At 34.7% G+C, this 19,881-nt stretch overlaps 3 protein-coding genes across 8 annotated transcripts; 2 read left to right on the forward strand and 1 right to left on the reverse strand.

Moving 5' to 3' along the window:
* Positions 1–1,091: 1,091 nt before the first annotated feature.
* Positions 1,092–3,564, forward strand: LOC140825055 (protein POLAR LOCALIZATION DURING ASYMMETRIC DIVISION AND REDISTRIBUTION-like). Its single transcript, XM_073186562.1, has 3 exons — positions 1,092–1,613; positions 2,069–2,499; positions 3,173–3,564. Exons 1-3 carry the CDS (start codon positions 1,343–1,345, stop codon positions 3,464–3,466), a joined length of 996 nt encoding a protein of 331 aa, XP_073042663.1. The 5' UTR covers positions 1,092–1,342; the 3' UTR covers positions 3,467–3,564.
* Positions 3,565–7,192: 3,628 nt separating this feature from the next.
* Positions 7,193–14,235, forward strand: LOC140825056 (pleiotropic drug resistance protein 1-like). Its single transcript, XM_073186563.1, is given in 22 exon segments — positions 7,193–7,786; positions 7,883–8,003; positions 8,110–8,198; positions 8,279–8,363; positions 8,472–8,631; positions 8,724–8,800; positions 9,288–9,432; positions 9,546–9,847; positions 9,943–10,128; positions 10,130–10,225; positions 10,321–10,637; positions 10,717–10,877; positions 11,018–11,121; positions 11,224–11,374; positions 11,454–11,695; positions 11,800–12,132; positions 12,221–12,511; positions 12,589–12,806; positions 12,910–13,137; positions 13,236–13,407; positions 13,489–13,743; positions 13,827–14,235. Coding segments are annotated over 22 exon segments (4,329 nt in total). The 5' UTR covers positions 7,193–7,451; the 3' UTR covers positions 14,088–14,235.
* A 225-nt stretch (positions 14,236–14,460) lies between these two features.
* On the reverse strand, positions 14,461–18,226 carry LOC140825057 (phototropic-responsive NPH3 family protein NPY1-like). 6 transcript variants are annotated; one of them, XM_073186565.1, is made up of 5 exons: positions 17,714–18,226; positions 17,402–17,493; positions 16,875–16,944; positions 15,537–16,700; positions 14,461–15,136 (listed from the first exon to the last, which is right to left on the reverse strand). In XM_073186565.1, the coding sequence occupies exons 2-5, from the start codon at positions 17,461–17,463 to the stop codon at positions 14,615–14,617; spliced, it is 1,818 nt and encodes a 605-aa protein (XP_073042666.1). In that variant the 5' UTR covers positions 17,464–17,493; positions 17,714–18,226; the 3' UTR covers positions 14,461–14,614. The 6 variants fall into 6 exon arrangements, with proteins under 6 accessions (XP_073042666.1, XP_073042665.1, XP_073042667.1 ...); XM_073186564.1 differs by having other exon boundaries at positions 17,402–18,225; XM_073186568.1 differs by lacking the exon at positions 17,402–17,493 and having other exon boundaries at positions 14,462–15,136; positions 17,714–18,223.
* Positions 18,227–19,881: the final 1,655 nt, after the last annotated feature.

The raw sequence follows: 19,881 nt of genomic DNA on the forward strand, positions 1-19,881 counted from the left end.
GGGTAGGGTACATGATTTGGTCGGGTATGGTTTTTGTTATCCGACCTTACTCGAGTGATTATCCGATTAGTCGGGTTACCTGGTCGGATAGGGTTCATTCAGGTATTCGTCTTTTTCTAAAAAATAATTTACGTTTTAAAAATAAAATGCTACCGAATAAGCTTCTAATTCATATTACCAAAAGAAAAAGAAATGATTGTCCACCTCTTGTAGAACACCTAATTTCTTGATTTAGAGGCAATAATGAACCCAAGAGATAGGGACTTAGAAGGAAAAAAAACACCCACACATACACGCACGCAAGCGCGCATATGAATGATCTCGGCCATTGCCTCAAGAGAACACATCTTTAAACTTTGGCAAATTATTTATTTTATTGGATAAAGCTAATTTGCAATGGACAATTCAATCACGTGTATGAAGTGAATGAATAAATATCGGGACCATATTCACCAACATATATCTAAATAATAAATGGAGATAATTCTATGTAAATCTACAATTGACGCAAACGTCACGTTCAATCCCATTCGATTATGATTTGCTCATTATAGTCTGAGTGAAAGCTCACGTGAAAGTCACATAAAAAAATCTTCCATTTTTTGTTGAACGTATTTTTCGAAAAAAAAAAAAAACAATAAGGTTTAGTATTTGATAGATGGTTCGTCTCTTTATGAAAAATAATAATTGATATAAACTCAAATATTTAAACCAACTCAATCATGTCACTTTAATAAAACTAAATGAATAAAACGACGTTCAGATATTTTATAAAACATAACAGTTTAAGTGCTCACGAATCGATCGCTCTCCCATAATTAAACACGATCAAAACCAATATTTTCAAAACTGGACCGGTCTAGAATTGGGTTAGAACATCGACCCAAAAATCCTTTTATTTGTCAAAGGATCAAAATCGGTTAAACTGATTAAGAATTAGTTGGACGGGTGTTTTGATCCGATCGAACGATTGAACTACTGATTTTAAGACATATCAATTTGATCTCCCGTGCTATTATAAAAACATCGTTCAAAACAATGTTTCAACTTTCGCATTAAAAGCCCGCTAACTTTTGGATTTTGATTTAGATTGATTAGATGCCACAATAAATACTAATCTGGAGAGACGCTAAAAAAAGTTGAACCCTGTCTCTCTCAACCCGTGAACTGCACTCTGATCAATCACCAAACCATTTCACGATTCTCTCTCTGCACTAATGGATAGTGGGAACGAATATTTAATTTTCGATCCATTTCATTCAATTCTTGATTCAGCCACAGTGGTTTTAACGCTATATAAGTGCACAATGGCTTCTTCAGTCATGTTTCAGATTGTCCAAAAATGATGGATGATGGCACCGTCGCGGCGGACATGGATCGGCGATGCAGAAAGAGAAGAGTTCGGAGTTACCGGAGCTTCGCTTCTTGTATTTCACCTCGATTGATTTTGTCTCGATGGTTGAATGGGAGAAATTCCAGGGGTGATAAAAATGAAATGGGGAAAAATTGGGAAATGCCGAAGATCGGGGGAAATTTTGGCGTTAATAGGAGGCGGGTGAACGGTTCGACGGATTTTGGATGGTCACCTCCTTCTTTTGCACCCAAAAGTTCAGGTGATTTCATGATTAAGCGAGTAAACTTTTTTTTTAATTGATATTCACATTGAACTTTTATGCTGTGTAAATACACTTCAATTTGTAATTCATTGAAATGCGCCATTCAAATTCGGAGGAGAATGTACCTTTTTAAATAAGATTACCATCTCATTTGGTATTCAAAAACATGTTATTCACTTGAATATATAGAGCAAATGAAATATTTTTTTTAACAGAAAAAAATGCATTTAAGATAGGACGAGTTAGAACTAGCTATCTAGAAGCCAAACTCACGCACAGAGCTATTGTTTTCATTTTTTTCAAATATTTCATTTGCGTACATTTTTTAAATGATTAGACATAGAGATTTTCCACCCAGTCCGCATATCCTGGGTCCTTCTTTGCGAATAGAACAGCCAATTAATCATTGTTGACTGGAAATCAGGACTAAATATTTTCATTTGATTACACAGAAGAAATTGGGAAAGAGGCCTCTTTCAATCTTGGAGTTGGATTTGGTCTTATGTTTCTGATTGCTGCTAGTAGAAATGAGCTGAACAAAATGGTGAATTTGCACAGACAAATGCAGATTTTGTTTCAAAGTTTCAGAACTGAATTTCAAAATAATCAAGAAAAGGAGCACTGCTCTGATTCTATGATGGCTCCATCTTTCCCTAGTGATATCCAGGAAATATCATATGTTGAAAAAACCGTTTGTAGTCAGTACTTATCTTCCCACAATTTTGAAAGCCCCGAAGTAAATTTCAGCAGTGGTCAACATATACGGGAAAATAGTAGAGGAATGGATCTAATTGGAGACGAACTTGAGGCTGAATTAGATCGTATGCAACTCCAAATCGATACAGAAATCCCTTCAAAATCCTCAAAGCATCAGCATTCAGAGGTATGCATTTGATTGTTCACAAGATAACATGTACGGGTACAAACATTAAGAGGTATTCCTTTAATTTAGACCAAGTATGAATTTTCATGAGATCATATTTTGCAGTCCCACGTCGACTTGAAGAACTTGTGTGTTATTGACATTTGAGAGGACACATTTGATAAACCAGGCTTTTAGGCTTGCCTCTTTTGATGGGCTTGAAATCTTTCGGTGTTTTTGTTGATACTCCAAGTTGAAATGGGCTATTAGATAAAGACTACTATTGTTTGCTATGTCGTACTTTACTCCTTGATTTGGCCTAAAACAAGGCCTTTGATAATGTGGCCAATGTTTAAGTTGGATTAAGATGCTCAAGCTAAATATTTTTATAGAGTAAGCGTGCCAGATTATATTTTAGTTTTTTAATTTTTCGATCATCCTTTCTTATTTGTTGATTCAAGCCTAAAGATAACAATATCTTGGAATCCGTGACGAGGGGGTGGGGTAATAACCCTACTCCCCATATAAACTGTTCATTCGAGTGTAATTTCACTACCTAAGTCTTCAGTGTGTTAGTTTCGTCTCTTAAGTAGGAATCGTGGCTCCATCACTACATGGAATCATTCCATTTTCTTGCTTTCATGATAAAGCTACCAATCGTCAAAATATTTGAAGTTGTGATATGTTGTAACAGAGAAATGTAGAGGATAGTGCACCTGAAATGAGCCTCACCTCAAGCTTTGAAGACATTGGCAAGCAGCCTTATCAATTGATGATGTGCAATCAAGATCAATTCTGCGGCATCGATCCATTTGAACTTGAGAGAAGATTGCATCAAGTGTTGGAAGCAAGACAACAAGAAGAGATAACTGAGCTTAGTCACCAGCTTGAGCTTAAAGAAGCTGAGCTTTCTTGGTGGAAGGACACCGTGACGCTCATTTCTCAGCATGCAGAGGAGCCTGTCTATGGGACTGAATCAGAACATTGAAATTAAGGCTATCTTCAACCACAAAATCTATTTTGGTGCAAATTTTATACTAAAATAGTGCGATTTCTGCACCAAATATAAAATCCATTTTCAATCTATTTACTTCAAGTCTTACGTCAAAAAGAATATTCTCGAAATATTCTTTTTATTTTCCATATATTAATTGTTTTCTTTTATTTAATATCTTGTATTATGAATTGTAATATTATATTGATTTTTTGTATTTGTACTAAATTATATTATTTATAAATAATAAATCAAATTATTCTTTAATTATTAATAATTAACATAAATAAATAAACATTAAAAAAACATAATTATTTTTTTAATTTTATGATTAAATATTATAGTATTATTTAAATACTAAAATAAATATTATATTATTATTTAAATAATATTTATAATCATTAATACAAATATTTATAAATAAAAAAAATTTAAAAAAAATTTTTTAAAAAAAAGGAGCGAGCTCCCCTTGGTCGCAGAAGAAATGGGGTTGAGCTAATTTGGCAAAATAACGCAGTATATTTCTCTGCAGAAAAAACGGTGTTTCACAAACCCACGTTTGATATCGAACCAAAATGTAAAAAGAATAATGACGGAGATCCCTACTTTTTGAATCTTCAGTATGTTCTTGTGCTCAGGTTGTCTGGTTGACCGGTCTCACAGATTATTATCCGTGAGATGGTCTCACAGGAGACCCACTCAAATAAAGTCTAAATTTGAACCTTTTTTTTATCACGTGCTGTGTAACTATTTCACATTACTGGAATTCAAAGCAGTCTGCCCATATTCGAAGTCTACAATAATGTTTGCAAAAAAATAAATAAATATACACACATTTATATGTATTAAAAAACAAAGTTTTACCATTTCTAGTCAATAATTTAAACACAACATCGCTATGGTAATATTAAGGTTATGTTTGATTGAAAGATAAAATGATGAAATGGTTAAGAGATAAATAATAAAAAGAATGATTGAAGTAGATAATGATAAAATAATATTATGTTTGGTATAATTGTCGAGAAGGAGATAATTAAGAATCTTTTGATAAATTGACAAAATTGTCCATCCACTTTGGCGGCAGCGGCGGCGGCGGTCGTCTGGCAGCAGTGTCGGCGGTGTTCGACCGACTGTCGGTGGGCGATCGGTGACGGTAAGTATTGGTAAGTTTGAATATAGGAGAATGGTAAAATTCGATACATAGGATGTATTAAGAGTTGGATAAATAATTTTAGGAGGTGAGGAGTGATTATTTATCCCAATTAATATAACATAATCATTATAGGATTAATTGACTTGATTAAATAAAAATCCTATCAAACATGATATTAGATGAGTTAAAAAATCATAAATCCACTTAATTCATCCAACCAAACGTAGCGTAATAGTATTTCATTAATTAAGCAATGCAAATTTTTTTTATGCAATTGTTGTGTATTTCAAGATTATCCTTCTAGAAGGGAGCCATTAATTTATTCTGTATCGCACTATGTGTGGGCCGCATGACTCAGAATTAATTAAAAAAAAATAAGCGTCTCGAGTGGTGCAAATTTCATCCACACACATCTTCTAGATGAACACATCCTATAGCCGGGTCAAAAGTCTAACTTCAACATTATATAGAAGAAATTAACTATAGGAATAAATTATTTTTTAAAAAAAAGGTATCTTAAATGTTCTTGATTTAAAATACTAGAGATAAAATTGATTTCTATATTAAAAAATATTCAAAATCAAAATGAATTTTGCCTCATGTATATGCTTTATATCAATTTTTAAATTTGTCGATAAAACAATCTCATTTTAAACCATATTTAGTCAATCTATTAAGTATGAGTGAATTTATATATCGAAAACTACTATATATTTCATTTCAAAATAAAATTTTGAAATAACTCTCACAAATATAACCCAAGAAATTTGCAAATTTTGGTCATGTATGTCCGTCTCTTTGTATTTTTGGTATTTTGTATTGATAATTTTAGTCATATTTCTGATGTGACGATAACAAGTGTACGGCTAAATACAGTTTTCTCCTAATAACCAGTTGGGACACGAAAGTACCTTCTCCATTTTGTTGGAGTAGTAAAGGACTGAAATGTGATTCAACCCTAGAAGTTGTTTTTTATATTTAATTCATATAACCCAAAAGGGGTTGAATATTAATTTGTCTTTCTTCAAAGATTATAACCAAATCTCAATTGTAGTTTGACTAGTTTTCCAAGTGGAATGATGTCAAGTGGCCTCAGACTCCAACTCACGATGCAAAGAACGGATCCATTCAGATATAATTTCATCAAAATTTTCCCATCAAGATGGAATTAATATGTATCTCTAGGTTTAATTTTGTGACAATAGAAATCATAGAATTGGCAGAAAAGAAAATTGTAATTTTAGTCATATAACTTAGTCTATGTTTAAGTTTAGTTATGTTAATGTTAGGTTTTCCTCATCTGACTTGGATTTTTTTTTTTTGTCATTTTCATCCGAAACAATTCAATCTATCAATATTGTTTATTTGATATTGATATCTTTTTAAACGACAAGATAACAATAATAAAATATATTTTATACGTATTAAAATCTATTTAAGCAAAAATAAAAGAAAACGACAAGCTTTTCTCCTCTCAGTTTTAAAATATTTAGTGCTGTTTTACTTTAATTTTGTTTAGATTTATTTTTATGTGTGTACTATTTGTTTATTCTCGCTACATGAGCTGCGTATAATAACATCGATGTCAAATAAACAATATTCAAAATAGTTACGACTTTTGGCAAAAAAAAAAAGTTAAATAAAAAAATTTAGCTATTAGATTAAAACCAAATATATATCAGTTACATTACTAAAATCTAAAATAAATCGAGATAAAATTGTAATTTTAGATTTTCTTTCAAGAATTTTAAGAGTCGCCAATCAAGAATGGATAGCTGCCAGATTGTCGAATATTTACGTGTAAGATATGCTACGGCTGAGAGAGATGTTGGCTGTATTTGTTTACGATCGACATGGACAAACGCTATGTTTTGTTTTTAAAAATAGTCTTCTTCTGTATATTGTAATTTACATTCGAGCCGGTAAATTATTGGAACCTATTTTTATTAAAGAAAAGAAAAAGATAATATTCGTAGACGCATTCTAACTGATTACTTTATTAATTACCAACGTATTCGCTTATAATTTTTGCTTTAATTAATAATAACATATATATTAATATACGGAGTAAAAATTTTATTTCAACAAATTTTAAAATATTTGCAGTTAATATATTTTTATCAATAAATATTACACACGTGCTAATTGAATTTTTTTTAAAAAAATTTGCAAGAGTCAATTTTGTGAAACATAAATTTTATTTGGGTCACTTATGAAAACATATCACTTTTTATATCAAAAATATTATTTAATAGTGTAAATATAGACGTGATTGACTTGTCTCATAAACGATATGTTAAATGAATTTGTGTTATTTTTATAGTTAACATTCGGAGTTATATTTCTTTGTTTTTTTAAAAAAAAAAAATTAATGAAAATCATGAGATGACTTCCGATTTAAAAATTGAATTTAGGTAAATTGTAGATGTAAATATCTAGATTCCAAAAATGTTTCTATCAATAATAATATATGTGAATAGAAAAGAAAATGGCAAATATTGACCGCTATATAACTGTAATATTATTCTAATATAAAAATTCCTCCAGTCAAATTAGGCTGGCCAGTTGAACCTGAACATTTCCTTGAAGCTTCTCAAGATCCATTCATTGATAATTTTTTGTTTTTAAAAAGGATCCCATTTTGAGAAACTACTCCCACTTCATATACTACACATTGTCTCCCTTTCTTTTTCATTTCAAGAACACCAAGAAAAGGCTTGGTTTCAATGCTCAGAAAACTGTAGCAGCAAGAGAATTTCGAACCCATAAATTAAAGAGTGAGAATCTCCGAGCAACATATACTTCTGCTGCTGACAGGCTCAAGAAATGGATCCCGGTGATCTGTACAAAGCAAGTGGCAGTTTAAGAGCGAGTGGAAGAGCTAACAGCTCCAATCTATGGCGGAATACGGGTATCGAAGTTTTCTCTCGATCCTCGCGTGAGGAGGATGACGAAGAGGCCTTGAAATGGGCTGCGCTTGAGAAACTGCCTACTTTCGATCGTCTGAGAAAAGGGCTCTTATTCGGATCGAAAGGCGCGAATGAAATCGATGTTGGTGATCTTGGATTCCATGACAAAAGGAACTTGGTCGAGAGGCTGGTGAATACCGTGGACGAAGATAACGAGAAGTTCTTGCGGAAGCTCCGGAACAGGATTGATAGGTACTGCCTTGTTTTGCTTTTTATTGGGTTTTCTAGCAAAATGAACTCGTGCGTTTGGTTGCTGATTTTCTTGTTTCGAATCACGTGTTGCTGCAGAGTTGGAATTGATTTGCCCACGATTGAAGTGAGATATGAGCATCTGAATATCGATGCACAAGCCTTTAGCCAGAGCAGGTCTTTGCCCACTTTTCTGAACTTCATTATCAATATGGTGGAGGTAAGAAAACTATATATACCATAATTACATATAACATATACATGCATATATATTTTGCTGAAAATAGATTTGGTATCTAAATTTATGATTTTTCTTTTGTTTAAAGGGAGTTTTGAACACTCTCCATTTGCTCCCGAGTGCAAAGAAGCCTTTCACCATACTTAAGGATGTAAGCGGAATCATCAAACCTTGCAGGTAATTTAAGACTAAAATTAAGCCAAGAAATTTAGTAAATTTTATATCGGATACCCATTTTTCATGAATGTTTTCTGCAGAATGACGCTACTTTTAGGCCCTCCAAGTTCAGGAAAGACATCCCTTCTGTTGGCTTTGGCTGGAAAGCTTGATCCAACTCTAAAAGTCAGCATCTTAATCTTACTTATATATATATATATATATAATATATATATATATATATATAATCAACCATATATGATATATATATTGAGAAACTGAAAATATATTCAGGTTTCTGGAAATGTGACTTATAATGGACATGGACTGAATGAATTTGTACCGCAAAGAACCGCAGCATACATCAGCCAGACTGATTTGCATATCGGAGAAATGACCGTAAGAGAAACCTTAGCATTCTCTGCTCGATGCCAAGGAGTAGGCGATCGATACGGTAATAACATCGAAATTACATTTTAAAAAATAGGGTTATTGAAAAGAAAATATTAGTTTATAAATTTTCTAATTCTTTGTTTTTTGAAACAGAAATGTTGGCGGAATTGTCGAGGAGGGAGAAAGCAGCAAATATCAAGCCTGACCCAGATATCGATATCTACATGAAGGTGAAAAATAAAGTCCCACTCGCATTTTTTTAATTTATTATTCTGTGAATAAATGATGTGGTGAGTTGTCCACCCAGAAAAGTTTTAAGCTTTCTAGAAACTTAGACTTTTCTGCTTAGAATATTGTCCGGAGGCTGACTATTTCTGTATTTTAATATTAAATAATTTCTTTGAAATTGATTTTGTACCGGATAACTTATTTATTATATTTTATTCATCGGAATCTAGCAACACCGCATGATTCACGGGCTCCAAGATTTAATAAAAGAATTATTTATATTTTTTTAAAAGATATTAAATTATCGTATGATATAAAAGTAGTATACTAGCTAGTATAAAAATTGTTTTCATAACTTGTAATATTTCTATCTATCAAAGGCTATATAATTTGAATTTTAACTCACACGGGTTGGACTTATTAATATAATCATCATTTTTATTTTATTCTATGTTGACTGGGAATATTTACGAAACAAACATGATGCAGGCAGCGGCAACTGAAGGAGATGAAGCGAATGTTGTCACAGATTATATTCTCAAGGTTTTGGGTCTCGACATTTGCGCCGATACCATGGTCGGGGATGAGATGATAAGGGGAATTTCCGGGGGACAACGAAAACGTGTTACAACCGGTAATTGAAACTTGCTTTGAAGATCAAAGTTTTCAAGTTCAGCTTGTACTGAGGGATCATTTATATAGAAACCTGAATTTTTTTAATATATAAAAAAAAACAAAATGTGACAGGTGAAATGCTGGTTGGACCCGCAAAAGCACTTTTCATGGACGAAATATCGACAGGACTGGACAGTTCCACGACTTACCAGATTGTCAATATGCTTCGACAGTATGTGCACATTATGAAGGGAACTGCCTTCATTTCCCTCTTGCAGCCAGCACCGGAAACTTACAATCTTTTCGATGACATTGTCCTCTTGTCCGATGGCCGGATTGTATATCATGGCCCGAGAGAAAACGTGGTCGGTTTCTTCGAATCCATGGGTTTCAAATGCCCCAAGAGGAAAGGAGTTGCCGATTTCTTGCAAGAGGTAAGCAGGAAGATGATAAAGATAACAAGTTAACAACCTTTTAAAGATATTGTGTTGCATTTGTTCTGATTAGAGGTTCAAATTACAATACACAGGTGACGTCGAAAAAAGACCAGAAGCAATATTGGGCACGTAAGGATGAGCCTTACCGGTTCATCACAGTGAGTGAATTCGTCGACGCGTTCCAGTCATATGCGGACGGACAAAGACTAGGGGATGAGCTATCGATTCCGTACGATAAGAGCAAAAACCATCCAGCTGCTCTGAGTAAAGACAAGTACTGGTGTTGGACAGAAAGAACTCCTGAAAGCCTGCAAAGATAGAGAATATTTGTTGATGAAAAGAAATGCATTTGTCTATTACTTCAAGCTTTTCCAGGCATGCACTTACACGCAGAACTCCTCCTATACGTACATTTGTCAAGTCGACTGCATATTGCTAACAGTGATTTTTTTTTTAATATTTGCTTGCAGCTAATTACGCTGGCATTGATTGCCACGACTGTCTTCCTACGAGTCAAGATGCACAAAGATACTGTCGATGATGGTTCCATATATATCGGTGCTCTATTTTTCGCTGTGATTCTTACATTGTTCAATGGATTGTCCGAGCTTGCTATGACGATTTACAAGCTTCCTGTATTCTACAAGCAAAGGAATATGTCCTTCTTCCCGGCATGGGCATATGCTATTCCATCTTGGATCCTAAAAATTCCAATTACCTTCGTTGAAGTGGCCATATGGACCTTTTTCTCCTACTACATCATCGGATTCGATCCTAACGTAGGAAGGTATGCATGTCGTTCCTTTGAACAACTTATGCATCAGTTTTCTTCAAAATATTATTGACCAAGAATTCTTTTATTGCAGATTGTTCAAGCAATACATATTACTCCTGACTTTGCACCAGACAGCAGGAGCGTTGTTCAGACTTATTGGAGCATTGGGACGGACTATGGTTATTGCGAACACATTCGGCCTGTTTGCATTGCTCATGCTTTTTGCATTAGGTGGCTTTGTGCTGTCACGAGGTATGAAATGTTGATAATGGATTCCAATTTATTTTTTTACCAAAAGACGATTGTTAAAAAACAAACTACGGTTAGTCCACCTCTCGTGGGCTCGAGCTCGTGGAAAAAATCTGACAACTTATCACATATTATGATGGCAGATGACGTGAAACCATGGTGGATATGGGGTTATTGGTCATCACCATTGATGTACACGCAAAACGCGATTCTTGTCAACGAATTCACAGGGCACAGTTGGAGCAAAGTAAGCCAATGGATTGTCCATTTCAAGTTTAGATTGTTTTTCGTGTTTATATGTATACACATTTGTTAACACCAAACTAATGCAGAATTTATCATTTTATAGTTGGTAAATGGAGTCAAATTGGGAGAAACAGTGTTGAAGGCCCGAGGGTTCTTTCCTTATCCATACTGGTATTGGATAGGATTGGGAGTTACACTTGGATTTGTCTTTCTGTTCAACGCTCTCTATATTCTGGCACTAACGTTCCTGGACTGTAGGTGTTTCTACACTGAATTCTTTCAAGCTCTTTATTTTTAACATTCAGCAATTAATACAGTCAAATTTTTTTGCAGCATTTGATAAGCCTAGAGCTGTGTTGCCTGAAGAAAGTGAAGATGTCCAACAGGGTGACTTAGTTAACCAAGTTTCAGCTCCTGGTGCTGCTAGTAAGCGTAGAAGTGTCTCTTCTGGATCCTCGTCTGTCAGAGAAGATGCAGATGTAGCCAATGCGAACCGGAAAAGAGGAATGATTCTACCATTCGAGCCTCATTCCCTCACTTTTGACGACATTAGATACTCAGTTGACATGCCAGCAGTATGTTTTTGCTTGAAAAAACAATCTCTTCATGCTTATTCCAAATGTGTCATTTGTTTCTTAAACAAGTATAAGTTGTTCATTCAGTACTCGATGTTTTGCAGGAAATGAAAGCTCAAGGTGCCACTGAAGATAGATTGGAGCTCTTGAAGGGTGTAAGCGGCACTTTCCGGCCAGGCGTTCTTACAGCTTTGATGGGTGTTAGTGGAGCCGGTAAAACAACCTTGATGGATGTGTTAGCTGGAAGAAAAACAGGTGGATACATCGAGGGAACTATTACGATCTCAGGTTATCCGAAGAACCAGGCAACATTTGCTAGGATTTCTGGATATTGTGAGCAGAACGACATTCATTCACCAAATGTCACTGTTCACGAGTCCCTTATTTTCTCAGCTTGGTTAAGGTTGCCTCCAGATGTTGATGCAAAGACCAGGAAGGTTAGTACATCCAGACATGATTTTATGTATTGAATCTATTTGTGTCCTAAGATTCTCCGAGTAAACAACTTCCCTCATTTGCTTACAGATGTTCATTGAAGAGGTAATGGAACTTGTCGAACTTACGCCTCTGAGAGGAGCGTTGGTTGGATTGCCTGGGATCAGTGGTCTCTCGACCGAGCAGCGAAAGAGGCTTACAATAGCAGTGGAACTTGTAGCAAATCCATCTATCATCTTCATGGATGAACCAACGTCAGGCCTTGATGCTAGAGCCGCTGCAATTGTGATGAGAACTGTCAGGAATACCGTTAACACCGGAAGAACTGTAGTATGCACCATCCATCAGCCTAGCATAGACATATTTGAAGCATTTGATGAGGTAAGCTGAATCGAAGTTCAAACAGATGTATAAAATTTGGTTATGAAATGACTCACTAAATTGACACAATTTTGCAGCTATTTTTGATGAAACGGGGAGGGCAAGATATATATGTTGGACCATTGGGACACCACTCATCCCATTTGATCAAGTACTTTGAAGGAGTGGAAGGAGTACAGAAGATTAAAGACGGTATCAATCCCGCAACCTGGATGTTGGAAGTCTCCACTTCAGCACAAGAACTGCTTTTGGGGATCGATTTTGCTGAACACTACAAAAAATCAGAACTATATGGGTTAGTATTATCCCCTCATTCCTTGGAAGAAAATAAAAAAAACTTTTCATTCTTGTAAAGTTCTATATGTTAATAATCTCACGAGTACAAGAAAATTCCGCAGGAGGAATAAAGCCCTGATAAAGGAGTTAAGCGTCCCTCGTCCCGGCACGAAAGATTTGTATTTCCGTAACCAATACTCCCAATCTTTCCTCATGCAATGTGTAGCTTGCCTGTGGAAACAACACTGGTCGTACTGGCGGAATCCTCCTTATACAGCCGTGAGATTTTTGTTCACAGTCTGCATTGCCCTTATATTCGGCACAATGTTTTGGAAGCTTGGCTCTAAATGGTAAGCCCGAAGATAATTGAAACAAACCTCTTAACAGGTCTACGACATCTTCTATTCCATTCCTGTTAATATTATTGAGATGATGTTGTGTTTCTCAGGAAAACTCAACAAGATCTATTCAATGCCATGGGTTCTATGTATGCTGCTATCCTCTTTCTGGGATTCCAATACGCCTCGACAGCTCAGCCTGTCGTGGCTGTCGAGCGAACGGTCTTTTACCGAGAAAAAGCAGCCGGAATGTATTCAGCTTTACCATACGCTTTCTCACAGGTAAATACCAGCGAAAGATGCATGAATTTTGCAACCTTTGATGCTGAGATTCCCTAACAAAGCTTTTCCGTTCCATTGCAGTTTCTCATCGAAATCCCATATGTTTTCGTACAATCATTGGTGTACAGTCTCATCGTCTACTCCATGATGAAATTCGACTGGACCGTCGCGAAATTTTTCTGGTTTTTATATTTCATGTTCTTCTCACTTTTGTACTTTGTATTGTATGGCATGATGGCTGTGGCTGTCACGCCTAATCACAACGTAGCTGCGGTTGTTTCTTCTTTCTTCTACGGACTTTGGAACCTTTTCTCCGGATTTATTGTCCCACGACCGGTAAGTTCTCCAACAACCATCCATTGTGTTGGTCTCTATAGACACAAAACACTAACAAGAGAATGTATTATTTCTTGCGACAGAGAATACCTATATGGTGGAGATGGTACTACTGGCTAACACCCGTGGCCTACACCTTGTATGGCTTCATAGTGTCGCAATTTGGACAAGTTCAGGATACACTTGAAGGCACAGACGAAACGGTGGAACAATTCTTGGACCGTTACTTCGGGTTCAAACACAGCATGCTTGGACCAGTTGCGGCTATACTTCTCGGATTCGTGGTACTTTTCACCGTAATTTTTGCCTATGCCATCAAAACATTCAATTTCCAGAGGAGATGAGGCGGTTCCCTGTACAAGTACTACTGTATTGGTTAAGCTTTGGCGTGGTAGATGTTAAGATAGTGTGTAATTATGAAATCTGGCTTTCTCAATTGTGTACTATACATTAAATCATCAGTGAATTCAGCTAGCTGTTTGTTTCTTTTGACCCAGCTGTAAAATTATCCAACCTTCCAATTCTAATCCCCCCGAGTTTCAATTCCATAAAATTAAGGGTTTCAAGAAATGGGATTTGGGGTAGATGAAGGTTTTCGATGTTAACCATTAGAAAGGAAGATCAACGGTCTGGTGGTGAATTAATTGGTCATTGAATGTGATTAATCACCCCCTTAGTTGAAATCTTATAATCTCATTTCATTCACAATAAATAAATAAAATTGATGAAAACACCCCATAAATTACACATCAGGACAAGAATTCCAAGAATTTTGAGTTTCCTGCAACAGAAAACGATAAATAACCACATCTTGTTCAGACCGAACCTCAATCTACTCAGATCCTACGTACTAAACTTTTCTAATGATGCTCTAAGAAACTGAGTATCTCCTGTGTCTTGAAGATAAACCATAGGACTTGGTCTCCCCTTGGATCATTGAGATTGGGCTCTGTGAACTCGCTGACGTCTCCAAGCTCTTAACGTTGCTGTTTCCGATCCCTTTACCCATGATCCACACTTTGTCAAAGATACTCCTTGAACGAGATGGCAGCAGATGTCCCGCAGATCCTATAGTATTCTTGCTGCCTTTTCTCTTCAAATTTCCATTCTTGGTATAGTCCTCTTCTTTAACAGTCAAGCCATCCTTTTGTTCTCTGAGGGATCTGCAACTACCCATGGTTAGTTTTGTCCAATTGCCTTCGGTTTTTTGTTGGCTCTGGATGTTAGTACCGGCTGCTGCTCTAGCTTGGTCGAAAAATAGGATTTGAATGATTACCCGAAGTGGTAGCTGGTTGTTTTGTGCTGCGTCCATGACCGCATTTGGAGTCAGTTTCTTGGCATCCATAAGCCCACACAAGTTCTTTTTCTCGGCTTTTGACAGACTCAGGTGCTCCTGCGAAACAATTAGCCAATCGCGATCATGTTAATAGCTTAGTACAATTCTAACTTTCAACCGCAAATATATCAACATCCACGACACAACGCCCAGAGTATTAAAACATACTACTAGTCCCTCTCAACTTAGAAGACTACTATCCCGCCATATACAAAGTGAAAATATATAGAAAATAAAGTTTCTGAGAGGAAATGACCATAAAATCATATCAAATAAACATCATATTCTTTGATTTCTAAGTTATCATATATACTTGCACGGGAATCGCCTTCTATTGGAGTCGAGAAATAAACATGCAGCAAAACCTTTCCAATAAATTCTTTCGGAGTGGTTCAAGAGTAATCAGGAAAAAAGAGTATAAACACAATTAATGATGCATACTGAAGAACAGGGATACCTTCAAATAGATGTTAATGGCAGCATACAATGCATCGTGAATTGGTCTTGCTGACTCGGGTATTGACCGAGATAATTTGATGAAATTTAGGACCTGGAGATTCGGGTCACAAGCAACTTCAGCAAGGTAACCATCAATTAGTTTTGCAACTGTTAACCAAGATCCGTGTTCTAAAACAAAGTCACCATCATTTTTGTTATTCTTGCTTATTTGTTTTCCATTTGTCATAAATTGTTCCACAAGATGTTGAACAAGATCTATATCATAGGTGGTAGGTTGTGGAGACCTTGCAGGAATCAAAAGATCGCTAACATTAGCTTCGTCCAACTTAAAAGCAACTCTTCTCACCAGATCTACCACCACCAAATCATCAGACCCGATCAAAGAAGCAACATTAAGCAACTTAAACAAGAAACTACAAGAACAGCTAATTCCCTTGTCAGAAAGCAACAAGCAAATTATGGTTTCCACCAAAGACTTATTCTTCAGGACATGGTCTTGAGATACCAAAGTGTCTAAAGAATCTGGCAACCATCTAGCCATATACGTCCTCAACGCCTCACCAATTAAAACTCCCTCCACTCTACCTTTTGATTTTATCATCACCATAACTTGTTTGAAGAAATCAACGTCCAACTCGCATATATCTTCAACCCACCAATCTCTAGGAACAAATTCTATTTTTTGGGGAAATTTCATAACGCTTGGAACCATCTTGTCTGACACTGCCATTTTTCGGTTGTATGTGTAAGACCAAGTGATTGTTGAAGGATCAACTGAGGTTTTAGATGCAGTAGAATCTATACACCTAGCTACGACGATCTTCAGACTTTCAGACCATGGAAGAAGAGTTTTAGTAGTCTGTAAAACAATAATAGAATCTTTCCAGCTCTGTAAAATGCAGGAGTTGAGAAATACATCGATCTTGAAAATGAGGTTGCCTCGATCAATATCCTCAGTCATCTCTAGATACTCTGCAGCACAAAGTGCAGCCACAACATTGTAGGGGTTCAAAGTCACCACCATCCCATAACAGAACTTAGCACAGATTTCAAAAGCTTTAGGCCCACCAGGAAATTCGACCAACTGAATTTCATCAGGGATCTCATAATTGGATTTCGATACCAGCTTTCGTAATTTGTGGCTCTTAGACAAGAGGGGAAACTGTAAAGGAGCATCAAAAGTACAATATCTCATCTAGTGAAACAGGTCATTAACAGAGTTGTAAGGGTAAATGTAATTATCACCATACAAAAAATTAAGAGGAATTCAGAAAATGAACTTAATCGCGTGGAAGTTGTAACTCGCTTCAGTTAATAAATAGTCTCAAAGAGTCACCTTATGGAGATGGAACTTCACTTCGCCAACAGTTATAATAACATCAGTTAACAATTCAGATGATACAAGCCTGCAGAAGCGAATGCACCGAACACGATTTATCAGTTAGAATGTCCATTTTGTCTAATGTTATGATCCAAGGGCCAATATTAAGGGCGGTGTGCCAGCCGATAGCAGCTTGATTGTCATTTTACTCAAGGAAACAACTTGAGTAAGCGTATAACTGCAAACTTGGTTATCTAAGTGTTGTTGGAGTATGTAAACTTGAGTTTTGCACGACAACTTGAAGTTTGTGATTGATCCTAAGGAACAATATTACCAAATCTCCATTAACGGAGAATTACCTACTTCTTTTCTGCATAGAAAAAGAGGGAAGAAAAACAATATTGGCAATGCATATGCATAGTTTCCTAAAAAAGCGTCAGCTTTTCTACAACGGAGAAGGGCCATGCAGTATATGATGATTTAGAGGGTTAAAAGAAAAATATTTGAGAAAGGTAAAAGTTCGATACGAACAACACTCACACCTTGTATAGCTCCCTGCAGATTGGAAAGCATCAGGTCTCGATCCCAACTTCATAAACTTCATATTTTCTTCCCGGAAATTACAATTTTCAATCTCAAAATTTACCACCCAACAAAAAGATAATTTTACCAACGAGCCAACGAAAAAAACGACCACTAATAACCAAGTAGGTTCACAATTAAAGCATGAATCTTTATATCATTCCACCACCTTTCGATCCCTCTTCCAACATAAAGCAAGAATAAACCGTACAAAAACTCCATTCCAAACACAACAAAACAAACCCACGAGAAAAGAACAAAAATCCCATCACCTGCAGGACTTTCAGTGTATCAGCGGTGTAAGAAATGCCTCCACTCTTTTCTTAGTCACACCACTTTAGGAAAATGCATCGACCTTCGAGCCAAACAGCAGCAAAGCTACAAGCAAACGGGTAGAGAAATATTTCCTTATGCCACGTCTCTTTTCGTTCTTTCTTTTTTCACTTTTTTTACCCACGCTACATCACAAATGAATATTCCATCAACGATGCGATCGATTGATGGAACCGTCTTTTGATACAACTCTTCCGGATTCTCAAAGATCTCTCCTTAAGTAGCGAATCTCAAGAACATCCAACCTTCAATTCCCCTCTGCTCTCTCTGTGCATGTGTGTGCGCATAAAGCTTGGAGATATGGACTGTACGAAGTTGTGATTCAGCTTTATTCAGAATTCTTGCAGAATTGTAGCTCACTGGTCCCCGTGCAGAAGCTTTTTGTGCCGCTAATGCACGCCATCCATTTTTGTAATTGTTGTCCAATTTAATTTTCGACTTTTCTTAGGTATCCGTTATTATAATATGAGTCGATCATCGAAGTAGGAGGTGATTGGTGAAGCAACGTGGAAAAAATATGATTTAATATATTTGAGAATAGGACTTCTGCTATTTATTATTAAAAAAATAACAATAAAAAGGCAAAATTTCTATCATTTGGGTTTAAAAATATGGAAAATAGTTATTTTCTTTCACAAATTTGTTTAATTTTAGATTTTTGTTCCATGTTTTTGTAAAGTTTGTTTTTTGTTTGTTACATTTTAATATTCGACTATTTCGATCTAATTATTGACATGAGATCGAAAAATACAAATATAATCTTATAAGAAAATATTTACATGACACGATTATAAGTATTTTTACAAGTCAAAATCAACAATTAGAATAATGAAGAGCATATATATTTATCAGATTATCATACTGTTGCAAAACTTACAGGCAAACAATTACAAAAATAATCATAATACCCTGATATATATCTAATATTTAATGAGTGAGTCTCATGTGAGACCGTCTTACGGATTTTAATCGGTGAGACGGGTCAACCCTACCAATATTCACAATAAAAAGTAATACTATTAGCATAAAAAGTAATACTTTTTCATGGATGACCTAAATAAGAAATCCGTCTCACAAATACGACCCGTGAGACCGTCTCAAACAAATTTTTGTCATATCTAATATCTAATCTATTATATATATATATGTATATATATATATATATATACATATATATATATATATATATATATATATAGTTTGAATTGTGAGCTTACTATTTTATCATTTCATTTATTTTACGATTTGTTATGTTAATGAGGTTTTTTAAGTCATTTTATATGTTGTTTTAATATGAGCTTAATTCAATCAAAATAGTTATTAATTTGATTTTAATTTTAAATTTAATTTAATTACATGTTACATATTTAAAAAACAAATACTATTATAAATGAGTTTGAATTGTGAGCTTACTATTTTACTCTTTAATTTATTTTACAATTTGTTGTGATAATGAGGTTTTTTAAGTTATTTTATATGTTAGTTTAATATGATCATTAATATACTTAATTCAATCAAAATAATTATTAATTTGATTTTAATTTTAAATTTAATTTAATTACATGTTACATATTTAAAAAAAATTTAATATTACGCTGTCAAAAAAAAATTAATATTACTACCGTCTATTAATTTGATTTTAGTTTTAAACTTAATTTAATTAATGTTACATATTTAAAAAAAATTCATATTACTAACGTCTATTTTACTATTATAAATATATGATTTTCATTTGTAAACTTATTATTTTATCATTTTATTTGTTTTATAATTTGTTATGTTCATGAGCTTGTTTAAATTATTTTCTACGTTATTTAATAGGATTATTGATGAAGTACTTAGTTAAGTTATTTATTATTTTAATTTTACTTTTAAATTTAAATATATATCTATTAAATATATGACTTTCATTTGTGAGCTTACTATTTTACTATTTTTTTTTACAAATAATCATATTCATGATGTTATTTAATTCATTTTTTTATGTTAGTTTAAAAAGATTATTAATAATGTACTAACTCAATCAAACTAATTATTATTTTAATTTTAGTTTAATTAGTTAAATTTATACATTGCAGTCAAATTCATGAAAATTTCTACCATATTA

The sequence above is a fragment of the Primulina eburnea genome, chromosome 3, assembly GCF_022965805.1.
Source record: "Primulina eburnea isolate SZY01 chromosome 3, ASM2296580v1, whole genome shotgun sequence".
In the NCBI taxonomy this organism is placed as follows: Eukaryota; Viridiplantae; Streptophyta; class Magnoliopsida; order Lamiales; family Gesneriaceae; genus Primulina; species Primulina eburnea.